Source organism: Crinia signifera, chromosome 2 (genome assembly GCF_055691185.1).
Source record: "Crinia signifera chromosome 2, ASM5569118v1, whole genome shotgun sequence".
Taxonomy (NCBI): domain Eukaryota; kingdom Metazoa; phylum Chordata; class Amphibia; order Anura; family Myobatrachidae; genus Crinia; species Crinia signifera.
Window position 1 is genome coordinate 137,800,069 of NC_139218.1, and position 13,980 is coordinate 137,814,048.

General features: G+C 42.2%; 1 protein-coding gene across 12 annotated transcripts in view; it reads right to left on the minus strand.

Moving 5' to 3' along the window:
• Positions 1-13,980, minus strand: part of LOC146058880 (uncharacterized) — a 72,907-nt gene that overhangs the window by 33,490 nt on the left and 25,437 nt on the right. Inside the window, exon 4 of one of the 12 annotated variants that reach the window (XM_083171082.1) lies at positions 13,604-13,857. The exons of the other annotated variants lie outside the window; for them this stretch is intronic. Coding sequence (XP_083027208.1) covers positions 13,712-13,857 — 146 coding nt within the window. The 3' untranslated portion in view covers positions 13,604-13,711. Of the gene's footprint in view, positions 1-13,603; positions 13,858-13,980 lie in introns of those variants that run through there. 12 annotated transcript variants of the gene reach the window in all.

Below are 13,980 nucleotides of genomic sequence, written 5' to 3' on the forward strand. Positions count from 1 at the left end.
ACGTAATGGATCCGGGCATGGACCGATGGAACAGGGGAGGGGGAGGAAGCAAAGTTGGGAATAAGGGGTTTAACAGATTTATGATGGATATCGGGTGGAGAGACGCCTGGAGGGAAAAATACCCTGATAGCCAGATGTTCTCGTGTTTTTCCAGATCATTAGAGGCATTGTCAAGAATTGATATGATTTTTGTCAATGATGGATTGCTCCCAAAAATAGAAAAAGTAGAATACCTCCCGCATGGTATATCAGACCATTCCCCCATTCTGATACAGGTTAGTCTACAAATAGATAGAGGACAGCATATGTGGAAATGCCACCCAATCTGGCTAGAACAAATAGGAACGGGTGGAGAGTTGGAACAGGAATGGGAGGAGTTTTTCTATAACAATGCTAAGTCTGCACCTGACTCCGTGGTATGGGATACAGGGAAAGCGGTAATGAGAGGGTCATTAATTAAACAAATAGCACAAATAAAAAGGGTAACTAGGGAAAAGAAACAGGAACTAGAGAAGAGAAGTAATGCCCTAGAGAGGTTGTATTGTATGGATAAAACGGAAAAAACCAAGGAAGAATGGCTGATAGTAAATAGGGAATGGAAAAAGGAGTTGGAAATAGATGCAGTAAGACAGCAAAGGTTCCTAGCCCATGGGAAGTATATAAATGATGATCGACCCGGGAGTTATATGGCCCAATTAATAAAAAATTCATCACCTCAAAACCACATAATTAAGTTAGAGGCTGAACCAGGGGTAACGGTGGAGTCCAATCCAGAAATTGCTCAAGTGTTTGTTAGATATTACAAAGAACTGTATTCATCCTCATTAAGACAGGGGGAGACAGAAATTAAACAATATTTAATGGGGATACCAACCCCGCAAATAAATGAAGAACAGGTCGCAAGATTAGAACTGCCCATAACGGTAGAGGAGACTATACAGGCTATTAGGAAACTCCCAGGTAACAAGGCATCTGGATGCGACGGGTTACCTGTAGAAGTTTTCAAAAAATATAGTGAGAAGTTAGCCCCACGACTAACGAATCTGTTCAATAATAGTATAAAGGAAGGTAGGTTGCCCGAATCAATGGACGAAGCGTCAATAGTGGTAATTAAAAAAGAAGGTAAGGACCCGAGTAAACCTGATGCATACAGACCAATTTCGTTAATTAACGTAGATGCAAAATTGCTGGCAAAAATACTTTCACAAAGATTGGAAACTGTACTGAATAGTGTCATTCACCCGGATCAAACGGGGTTCCGAAAGGGTATGAGTACGAAAGAAAATATAAGGAGATTATATACAAACCTACAGGCCCAAAAACAACAGGGGGAGGGGGAGAAAATGGCAGTTATGCTATTGGATGCTGCAAAGGCATACGATTGCATAGAGTGGCCATATTTATGGGCAACGTTGGGGAAGTACGGCTTCGGTCCAAAATTTATTAGTTGGATAAAATTACTATATAGGAACCCTAGGGCTAGAGTCCAAGTAAATGGGTATACGACAGAGACCTTCGAGCTGGCTAGGGGAACGAGGCAGGGGTGCCCACTATCCCCTGCCTTGTTCAATCTGGCAATCGAACCGCTGGCCTGTCTACTGAGAGCCACCCAGGAACTTGAAGGGAATGGGGACAGGGAGGAGATTGTCTCAATGTACGCGGACGATATGCTGATTTACTTGAATAATTATCAAAAAGATATACCAGTTGTTTTAAAAATAGTGGATACATTTGGAAAGTTCTCAGGCTTGAGAATAAACTGGGGAAAGTCTAACATCATTCCACTAATTGGGCAAGCGAAGGAGAGAAGGGAAGGAGTCTTGAGCTGGGTGGATGACACCAAATATTTGGGAATAATAATATCTAATAGAACAGAGCAGTTTATGGAATTAAATATGGATCCACTAATTAAATTTTATCAGGACAAGGTAAAAACCTGGAGTAGGTTACCCTTAACGGTAACCGGGAGAATTAACTTAATAAAAATGATGATACTGCCAAAGTTTCTATATGTGTTCCAAAATTCACCTGGTCCGATACCAACAAAAACATTTAGAAAAATTGATAGTATCTCATCCTCACTAATATGGGCAGGGAAAAGGGCTAGAATAAAAAAAGAAACGTTAAACAGGCCAAAAATAATGGGGGGATTGGGATTACCAAATTTCCAGATTTATTATATAGCTGCACAGCTGGTCCATACCCAGGATTGGATTAGAGGGAAGGAGAGCCAGTTGGTTAAAAAAATAGTAGTAGAAAACTGTGGAAACATGTCACCTAGGCAGGCAATAATAATGGGAAACCAAAAAAAAACTAGAAACCCACTGATTAACCAAGCAAAAAGTACTTGGGATAAAGCAAACAAGATAATGGGATATGAAGGGATTGACCCTGAAACCCCTATATGGGAAATAAAGAATAATGGAACAAATAAGAAGGGAAAGGAGGAAATAAGTGAAACAGAGACTAGGGTTCCGTGGGGGAAGGTGGGAATAAATAATATTGGACAGGTATATCAAGCGGGACTGCTAAAAAGCTATAACCAATTGGAAATAGAATACAAGCTCCCTAGGGGATTCTTTTTTCGTTACTTGCAATTGAGGAGCAATCTAAATAAAAAATATGGAAGTGAAAGACTGATGGTGGTAGACTCCCCCATTAAGAAATTGATGGACAGAGAAAAGAGGATGAAGGTGTCTGAAATATATAAAATCCTGGTAAATGAAGTGGTAAACCCCCAAATTGAGAAGCTCAGACAGGATTGGGAACGGGAGGTGGGGGGCTTGAACAATCAAGAGTGGAAGAGGGCATTGGCCTCTCCCACGAGGGCAACTGAAGCTATTAGACATCAGCAGATACAGTTATATATTTTGCATAGAGCATATGTCACACCAGTTAAAATGCGGAAGTATGATCCTCGCAGGAGTGACATATGCCCTAAGTGTAAAAAATATCCGGGCACCTTCTTACATTTGGTATGGGAGTGTGAGGTAGTCAATGGTTTTTGGGGACAGATTGGCCAGATATTGAATAACTTGGGAGGCCCAGGAAGAATGTATGGGGCTAAAGTATGCTTACTAGGTATCAATGGAGATACTGAAAGGGGGGACATTAACAATCAACTGCTTGAAAAATTGTTGGCAATGGCAAAAGTGATAATCGCTAGGAAATGGTGTGCACAGGAAAAGCCGGAGGTGAGACAATGGCTAAAATTAGTGAATGACACGGTGGAGCACGAAAGACACATGCACCTTAGGAGACGAGGAAATACTAATAATTTTGAGAATATATGGTCACAATGGATACAAAGTAAATACTATAATGAATAGAAAGAGGATTGGCACAGGGAGTAGGTAACATATATGATATAGAAAGGAAGTAATTATAACCAATAGTTGGGAGGTATAGGCAACAGTGATTTGGGGTGGGGGGATGGGGGGGGGGGTGAGTGGATGTATGGGTGGGAATGTCTTTATGGTGTTAGGAGCGTTGAAAAAAAAATGAGAACCTTCATGATGGGTAATAACTAACAGTACAGCTCCTGTGATATGTATTTTCCTTTTTGTATGTCTTTTGAATGAAATGATAATGTTTGTCGAGATGAAAATATAATAACAATAAAGAAATACTGAATTTAAAAAAAAAGTATTTGGAGATGCTTCTAACTCGCCTTGGAGTTGGGTCCTAAATACGTTGTTACAGTAATTGCTGAGTTTCTTTTTTAAATCAAATTCTTGCTTTGTCCAGATTTATCCCATAAAAGTCTGTTTCCACCATAAGCCTCTCTTTAGCCACCAGCCACACTTCTTCTACATTCAGCTGTCCCAGAGATGCTACCACAGAGAAGGGCACATTCCCTGCACATTCCAATCATTTGTTTCTGCTCAGTACATGTTTCTTTGAAGAACCATATGACATACACAATGTGCAGAGATGTTCTAGATGGCCCTATAAACAACTTATGGCTGATTGTAAACACTGATTGTCGGCATGATATGAGCATAGTACCCTATACCTCACATGTAAAAAAGCTGTTTACTATAACCCATTTGTAGAGTGCCGTGCATTATATACATGCTAGAACTTTTATAATATCTTCTTTGGATATATTTGACAAATCAAAATTTGTTGCCAGATGTCCTCTCAATGTATGTCAAGGTCAGTAGTGTTGGTCTGGGGCATAAAAGGCCCACCGGGGAGATGCAGTGGTAGGAACGGTACTCTTTACTTAGATGGGCGCCCGTCGTGGTCATCGCGGGTACATTTATGTCTGGCCGCGACGCGACCGACGCGATGCCCGCTATTTCCCATTGAAACCCATGTTAAACATGGAAATCGTGTCGGTCGCGTCGCGGCCGGCCATAAATGTACCCGCGATGCCCGCGACGCGATGCTCCCGATTTGCCATAGGAATCAATGTTAAAAGGCCCGATGGACACGATTTTACTGCTAAATGCCTCAATGGACCCGATTTGGCCATAGGAATCAATGTTAAATGGGCCACAGAGCCCAAATAAGCACAATTAACCCTTAAATGTCCCCCCAAATTTTTAACGCCACCCCACGATCCACGCCAACCCGAAGCGTGGCGAGCGCAGCGAGCCCGCGAGGGGCGGCGGTACGCGTCCTCCGACCTTTTCATGCCCTACTATCCACTAGGGCGTGGAGTGAGAATAGAATAGTGTGGCGAGCGCAGCGAGCCACCGAGCCCGAAGCGTGGCGAGCGGACGCGGATACCTTCACAGTTATACGCGTCCCCTCGCGGGCTTCACAGGTGTCCGTGGCGACGCGGACACCTGTGAAGCCCGCGAGGGGACGCGTCTACCTGTGAAGGTATCCGCGTCCCCTCGCGGGGCTCGCTGCGCTCGCCACACTTCGGGCTCGGTGGCTCGCTGCGCTCGCCACACTATTCTATTCTCACTCCACGCCCTAGTGGATAGTAGGGCATGAAAAGGTCGGAGGACGCGTACCGCCGCCCCTCGCGGGCTCGCTGCGCTCGCCACGCTTCGGGTTGGCGTGGATCATGGGGTGGCGTTAAAAATTTGGGGGGACATTTAAGGGTTAATTGTGCCTATTTGGGCTCTGTAGCCCATTTAACATTGATTCCTATGGCCAAATCGGGTCCATTGAGGCATTTAACAGTAAAATCGCGGTCAATCAGCCTTTTTAACATTGTTCCCTATGGGAAAATCGCGGTCATCGCGGTCATCGCGGGCATCGCGATTTACCCGCGATGCCCGCGATGACCGCGATTTTTACCCCCGACGCCCGCGATTTCAATCGCTGGCGCCCATCTAGGTAAAGAGTACCGTAGGAACCTATGTGTAAAGGTGTGGCCAGCTGCAACAGAGTCTTGGCCTTCTTTGGCGCATGCAAAGTATCAGATAAATAACAGTAATGTACTGTAGGAAATATACCATAGATCTGTGCAGTATAATGTAACCTATGTATAATGTGTAATTCAAGTGCACAGTCTGGTACCTAATCCCTAGAGGTGAAGGGGGGGGGGGCAAGCATTAGGGCCCACTAAATGTTTCCCCTGTACCTCTGTGGGCCAGTCCTACCCTGAAGATCAGACACTTCATAAGAAACTGAAAGTGCGATTTAACAAACTCTCATGCATTATACTTTCTTATCATACCCAGGTGGAAAGTATAATACATCTGACCATACACTTGAGCAACCAAGGCAGGACTACAGAGAGGTGAGTGTTAAAGAACATGGGTGCAGAGTGTGCTGTGTGGCCCTCCCTGGACCTTTGAGGATGTGTGCACCACATACCCAGTAACCATTATAGATGTGAAACTGCCCAGGGGACTGAGATTCCTAAAGCTGATACAGTTGTGCACAGCTGTAAGCAGAGTATCCACAGTAAAGGCTTTTTTTGAAGGCATCTTGCAGAGATGGTGATGCTGGAACATATATAAAGCTGCTTCCGGTTGATAGGTCAACAATGTCTAGATTGACAGTAAATAGGTTAACACCAAAAGGTCAACTTGCACTAGGTGGAAAGTGACAAACGGTCAACATGCATTTGGTCGATATTGGCCAAAGGTCGACACAAGCAAAAGGCCAACACATTAAAACATCAATATTAGTTTTTTGCATTTGGACTTTTTCATGCTTTAGGATTCAAGTGGACTACCACTGGGAATGGTGAAGTGGCCCGAAGCATGGTGAGTGGTGCAAGGGTATTCGTTACATTGATTGGGGTTCCATGTTAATGTTGACACAAAAAAAAGAAAAAAACTCACATTTACATTATGCTGGTGTTGTCCTTTTGCATGTCAACTTTTCTCACATTGACCTTTTGCTGTTATGAAGCTTTGGTCCATGTTGACCTTGTGCTTGTCGACATTTTGAGGTTGACCAATTGACTGTCTAGCTACACACTATGGGGGTTATTTTGGTTCACTCTTTCTGACAAAATCCTTCTTAGATCGACAAAACCATGTGCACTGCATGGGGGGGGAGACGGGGGGGGGGGGAGATGTAACAGGTGCAGATAGAATTAGATTTGGGTGAGTTATTTTATTTCTGTGCAGGGAAAATACTGGCTGCTTTATTTTTACACTGCAACATAGATCTCACTTTGAAGTAAAACCCCACCCAAATCTAATTTTCTTTGCACAAGTTACATCTGCCCCACCTGCAGTGCACATGGTTTTGTCCATCTAAGAAGGATACATTTTGTCAGAAAGAGTGAACCAAAATAACCCCCTATATAACTTTCAATCCACACACATGTAATGCTGTAACAGTTACTTTTTATCTGAATTGATTTAAAAGTTCTTGATAACGTTTTTATTTATATTTTATATATATATATATATATATATATATATATATATAATACTATATATTATTGGTCATTTCACAAACAACTATATTTTTAACTACAGGATGTAATGCTTTTAAAATGTGTACAAGTGGATGCCGTCATAAGTGTATTTTAGCAAAAAAGTAATATACTTATATACTATGTATTATAACTTTTATTTGTAATTTATTAATAAAAAAAAAGCTTTTTTTCCCCTTCACGTTAGTGATATTTTGTGTTGATCAGTAGGAATAATTAATTTTGACAATGATATAGGAGAATAAAATCTTAAAATTGCCAAAGGGGTGAGCAGTTTTTATAGCCAATTAATATATTCAACCCTGAAATACATACACTTTGATCTTTATGTTAATATGAAACACTGGTTTATTTGCTCTTTTAAAAAAATGCTATTACCATATTTGCTGTGTTAAAATGTATATAGATGAATATTGTATTGTACTGATTTTATTTTTAATTATTTACTTATCATTATCCTAAACCACAGATACATCAACTTTCCAGTGTTATCACCAGTGTTATCACAAATAAAAAATATTTTTTCTTTGGCAGCTGATTACGTTGGAATCTTAGAATTTGAAAATGGTTCTATTCTGATTTTAATAATCACCTTTATATTTTATGTCAACCAAACATGTATAAACACGTGATGCAAAAGCATAATTAAGCAGGGTAGTGTTAGACATTAACAGAGCTAATTTTAGTTGATCTTCTTACCCCTTATGATGAATAGAAGGAGCCAAAAAATATATTTAGGTTAAGTCATTTGAACTGCAAATTTATTACTGAAGAGGGTATATACAGTATTATTACATATTGAGCAAGCGCATGGTACACTGTGCGGTTGCGCGAGCCATCTGTATGAAACGGAGCTAGCGAAGGCTGGCCTTCACTGTCCATATGCAAGGTGATTGACACCCTGCAACCATTTTGGCGTGGAAACCCAGCATTTTCTGGGAGCATAAAACACAGGCATTCGATGGCTGTTGGGAGAGAGGGCCGCTGACATAATCAGAGGCCTACTTTTATAAATGTTTGTATTATCAATCTAAAACTTAACCTTTATTACTCTACTTTTTTAAATAGTTGATGAGATAACAATTATATAGGTAGCTTAAATAAAACAGATTGTGGCTGGCCGCGGCTGTCGGCAGCGCTCAGTCAGCACTGGAGTCTAGCGGCTGCATCCAGCGGGATAAGTGATAGACCATCTGCTTCCAACAGGCACAGTAGCGAGCAGGTCTCCTTGCAACAAACCTAGGATGCATTTTGCCACGCTCAGGGTGGCTTTTTCAAGACAGCTGTGGCCAGCCACAATCTGTGAAGGGAGCCGTCTCTGCACACCTGCAGTGAACGGAACAGACGCCCCTTGAACTATCATCCCTGCCAGTGGGAACCATTGCCGCTGCGACCCGGGACCACGGACCGGTGGCCCCCGTCGTGATCAGAGAGGTACATCAGCCCTCTGTCTCATGTGGTCCAGGTAGCGCATGGCACTAATTTTATGGGCTGTGTGAACTCTGTACATTAAAAGGAGGCTCAAGCTGGACCACGGGCACAGTCCACCCAACGGGGGCCAGTGATTGAAACTCCGTCACCCCCATTGACACCTAAAGGTACACATCATTGATTTCCCCCTGGAAGTGTGGGTACCTACAGTATATGAAGGAATTCTTCATCTCAACCTCCTCAGGTTGATACATTGTGGATCACATTTTGATTGTCAGTTATCTGATCAGTGATTGTTTTAATGTGGTACTTTTCTTCCCATGAATGTATTGCATTATACTAATATATGCTAATTTTAGATACCCCTGGAAGGTTTCTGTATATTATTAATTTAAATACTGCCTAAAATAAATTACATTTTACTTTTATTGTGTTGTTTGTATGTATTTGAAGCGCCACTTGATATTTGTGTGTTTTTATTTATAAATATTGGAGGCTCCATTCAAGTGGCTGCTTATATAAGGTACAAACATCCGTGACCCCTCCACAGTTAAGCGCTGGTGACCTAAACCCTCTGTACCCTACAGTCCAGACCTGGCACTGGCTGACTTCTTTATGTTCCCCCAAATCAAACGCAGCTTGAAAGGACACCATTTTAAGACCATAGACAAAATGGATACAGCCACAATGAGGGAACTCAAGGAAGTTCCGGTTAATGCCTTCCAGGAGGCGTACCAAGCTTGGCAGACACACGGGAAATGGTCTATCACTGCTCAGGGGTCATACTTTGAAGATTATTAACCATATACTGTATATCTGACTGTTCAATAAAATTTTTTTTACAGATTTAGACTCATTACTTTCCGCACAGACCCTGTATATGCTCCAGTGTGTTATTCCTTAGATGTGCTCTTCACTTTAGAAACTTTGTTTTTGCAGTTTACATTCAGGAAGAGGGGGTTTTCCTTTTAGGACCCAGAGGGTCAGAAAATAAAAAAATGGGCGCCTGTATGTGTGTTGAGCCTAGCTGCTCCCACTATGGGGGTGTCAAAACCCCAATATTTATGGAAACAGAAAAACAGCAAGGGTGTGGAGCGCTAATGAGCTGATTGGATCAATAGAGTATTACAATATGATTTATTAATACAATTTAATATAAAAAATTAGGCAATTAAATATCAACAGTTGTACATATAATATAGGCCATAAAAAGTATATTAGATTTCATATAGGACAGTTGGAAATTGTATACTTATACACTTTCGGGGGATCGAGTCCAATCGGTCCAATATGCGATTTAAAAGTAGTTAAAACTAGGGATGTGCACCGGCCACTTTTCGTGTTGTGTGTTTTTGGTTCTGATTACCTTGAGGTTTTGGGTTCTAATGGGTTTTGCCAAAACACCCCTTAAACGTTTTGTGTTTGGATTTTTTTGGTTTTGGGTTCTGTTTTTTTTTTAAAAAGCATAAAAAACTGCTAAAATTGCAGAATTTGGGTTTTTTTTTTGCACCTACGCTATATTAACCTCAATAACATTCATTTCCACTCATTTCCAGTGGACTATATATATATATAATATAATTAATTATTAATATAATATATAATATTACAGCACCAGAGTACACAGTTAGACTGTCCTCCTTGCTAGGGAGATCCCACCCTAAGCAGAGAGGAGAACAGAGTACACAGCAGCACTGAGGGAGACAGCCCCAGCGAATAAAATAATTACAGCACAGCACACGAGAGGTAGACCACACAGAGGAGACAGTAGTACTACAAGTACACAGTTAGACTGTCCTCCTTGCTAGGGTGATCACACCCTAAGCAGAGAGGTGAACAGAGTACACAGCAGCACTGAGAGAGACAGCCCCGGCGAATAAAATATTGCGTTCAAGGTCAAGCTCAAGCTCAAGATTAAGCCCCAGCAGCAGCACCAACACACCCTCTCCCAACCTACTACTAGACTGGAGTGAAGATGGTGGGTGCGGCAGACGCTATTTAAAGCCTCGCGAAATTCCGGCAGTGGGCGATGACGTTCTGCCCACGCAGACGGACCCGAGTCAGGCGGGAATCTCTGAGCGCTGCTCGGAACCGGGCTCGGAATGATGACGTCCGTGGGGGCTCGGATCTCTGGAATCCGAGTCTGCACATCATCTAGTTAAAACAAGCTGGTGCTCCCTAACATGTTTTCGCTGTCCTCTGACAGCTTTATCAAAGGTAAAGGACTAGGTAATCGAACTGTGGGGGTGCTTCAGGTTAGTTTGCAAAAGCAAACTCCTTCTTTAATGGACAAAACCATGTGCACTGCAGGTGGGGCTGATGTAACGTGCAGAGAGAGTTACATTTGGGTAAGTTATTTTGTTTCTGTGTTTTATTTTTACACTGCAATTTAGATTTCAATTTGAACACACCTCATCCAAATGTAACTCTCTCTGCACATGTTACATAAGCCTGACCTGAAGTGCACATGGTTTTGTCCATTTAAGAAGGAGTTCACCTGAATCACCCCCTGTGTCTAATGCTGGCTATACATTAGGACGACCAGCACCTGTTACATCTGCCCCCTTGCAGTGCACATGGTTTTGTCCATCTGAGAAGGAATTTGCCTCTAAGAGTGAACTAGAATAAGGCCCCATATGTGCTGCATGTAAGATCATAGAATCCATCTCATGACCCATGGGCCTGCGCACAGGGCCGCCAAGAGGGGGGGGAGCAGGTACTAATTACCCGGGCCTGGGCTTGCTGGAGGGGCCTGGCAGGGGCCCTGGTCCGAACCCCCCTTCCCACTCCATGCTGTATGTGTGCTGCTGCTTGGGGGGGGGGTCAATAACACTCCCCCCATAACGTTAGAATATAGGTCACGCCCCTAAACATTTTGGGGCGTGGCCTATTTGCAAGCGGTGGCCACGCCTCCTGTGATTAGGTCATACCTCCACAATTTTACCGGGGCTCGGCATACCTCTTGGCAGCCCTGCCTGCGCATCGGATCTTAAACATACAACAACACCTCATGATATGCTCACAAATGCACACAATGTATCGCTCTAATGTATGACGAGCAACTATAACAAGGGTTGCTGGTGTTATTCTAACAAAAGTACGCTGTGCAATTTGTGACTCTGCATGAACAATAAAAAAAACACTTTTTACCAGCAAAAAGTTGTAGCTGTAATCTGCCAGGTGGCAGAGTCACAGTGGAGTTATCAAGGGATCTCAAAAGACAGCTAGATCCTGCTGTTCAACCAAACAACCAGATGCAATGGTGGTCAGTTAAATGTGTTCAATATCACTATCATATAAAAAAAAAAACGTTATAAAAGCTGTGAGTGCAGTGGGGGGAAATGGCTGAGCTGTAGGAAAATCAATAAGCCTGTAATATGTGAAGTGTGGAGCAGCTGCCTGCGTTGTAGAGAAAACAAAAGTTTTAAAAAACGCTGCTTATTGTAGTTATTGTAGTGCCACACCTGCTGAGTCACTAAGCTATGAATTGGGTGTGGTCCAAAAAGTTTTTTTCATTACCAGTATATGATGCTAAAGTATCTGTTTTGTCAAGAATGCAATGGTTTAAAAAACTATGGACTATTGCAGTGCCACACCTGGTGACTCAGTAAAGCTCGTCATACAACTAAAGATTTAGGGGTAAATTTACTAAAGTTTCTGATACCTCTTTCACACTGAACATCAAATTACCAGGTTCTACCTGGTAATTTCTTCAGTGTAAAAGGGTCAACCTGTAGCACTGCCAGTGGTCACCACAAAAGGTAGTTATATTACACACCACCAGTAGCTTTATGCAGTGCACCAGCAGAATTTATAATAATAAATTTTATTATTAGGTACTGCTTGGCAGTGGCACTCAGTGGCACACGTCAGTGCACCAGCAGCATGGAATTATTTTTTACAGTCACACACAGCACAAGTATTATTTTTTAATTAAATTAGATATAGCAGCCTAGTATGTACTAGGTAGGTACACTAGGTAGGCAGTAGCACTGCCAGTGGCAACAGTGGACTGAGTAACTAAATAATACTGTCAGATTCAGTGCAGGCAGCACCAGTGGATTATATATAATATAATTAATTATTCATATAATATATATTACAGCACAGCACCAGAGGTAGGCCCCAGCACAGAGGAGACAGTAGTACTACAGGTACAAAGTTAGACTGTCCTGCTTGCTAGGGAGAGCCCACCCTAAGCAGAGAGGAGAACAGAGTACACAGCAGCACTGAGTGAGACAGCCCCAGCGAATAAAATAATTACAGCACAGCACACCAGAGGTAGACCGGAAAGAGGAGACAGTAATACTACAAGTACACAGTTAGACTACACAGTAGCACTGAGAGACATCCCCAGCGAATAAAAAATATTGCGTTCAAGGTCAAGCTCAAGTTTAAGCCCCAGCAGCAGCACCAACACACCCTCTCCCAACCCACTACTAGACTGGAGTGAAGATGGCGGGCGCAGCAGCCGCTTTTAAATCCTCGCGAAATCCAGCGCCGGGAGATGACGTTCTGACCACGCGGACAGACCCGAGTCAGGCGGGAATCTCTGAGCGCTGCTCAGAACCGGGCTTGGAATGATGACGTCCGTGGGGGCTCGGATCTCTGGATTCCGAGTCTGCACATCTCTAATTGAAACATGTTCTACATCTTTATTTTATTAAACTAAACTAAAAAAAAAATGTAATAATCCTTAATGCACTGCTACACATTGCAAATGATGCTCTATAATTAGTAGGTTTGTCAATGGGGTTGATCCTATTAGGTGCGGATGATTCCCACTTGCGAATCATCATGGCACCGGGCCCACTTTACAGCTTATTTTGGGTGCCGTTTTCAGCATTTAGGCGGCACCCGAATGGCAACTCGCACCCTTCGGCACTAATACTCTAGGATTGACCCCCAATGTATCTGCAATTACAGTCTTGACAAAATGTGTTTGAGTATCTTTTGACAACTTCCATTGCCTTACTGAGCTCAACTTGTCCATTCTGCTTTGATTTTAAATGGTAATTTACACAATTATGCTGTGAGACCTTGAAGATTACAAAATAAATACAGTTTATTTACTAACATTTCATTTAAATTTAAAATTTGCTCTAAGCCATTAGTCACTTAGGGGCATATTTACTAAAAAAAAAATTAAAGGAGGTATTGTTACCCATACCAAATAATGCTAGAACACCTTTACTCCACCTAACTCTTTTCCTCGGACTCGCTCATCAGAGTATTACCGACATCCGCTATAAGTCCATGTATACCGGACAATGTTTAGGCACTCAGATCCCTATACCCCCTCCCGCACATACAATCCACATTGATTACATCACAATCCATCAGCAATGCCGATTGTAGGTGTGACTGCAGAGAGCAGAGTGCCTCTAATCATTGCCCTGATATACATGAGCTGGCATAAGATCAGACAATTTCGACATTTTGACAGTTGACATTACATACCACACCCCTAGCAATACCCCAATGAGACAGTTTGACTTCCTCTACTTGTGTAGACGGCTCTTCCTTAGAAAAAAAATTGTTTCCAAATGTCCAGCAAAAGAAAAACGCTGAAAAAAGAAATCAAAGTAAGGAAATGCTTTTGTGGAAAGAAGTGCTGCTTAAAAAGATAATTGGTAGAAATCTGGTAATAAATGAGAAATATTTTAGGCAAATGAGAATATTGCATTTTA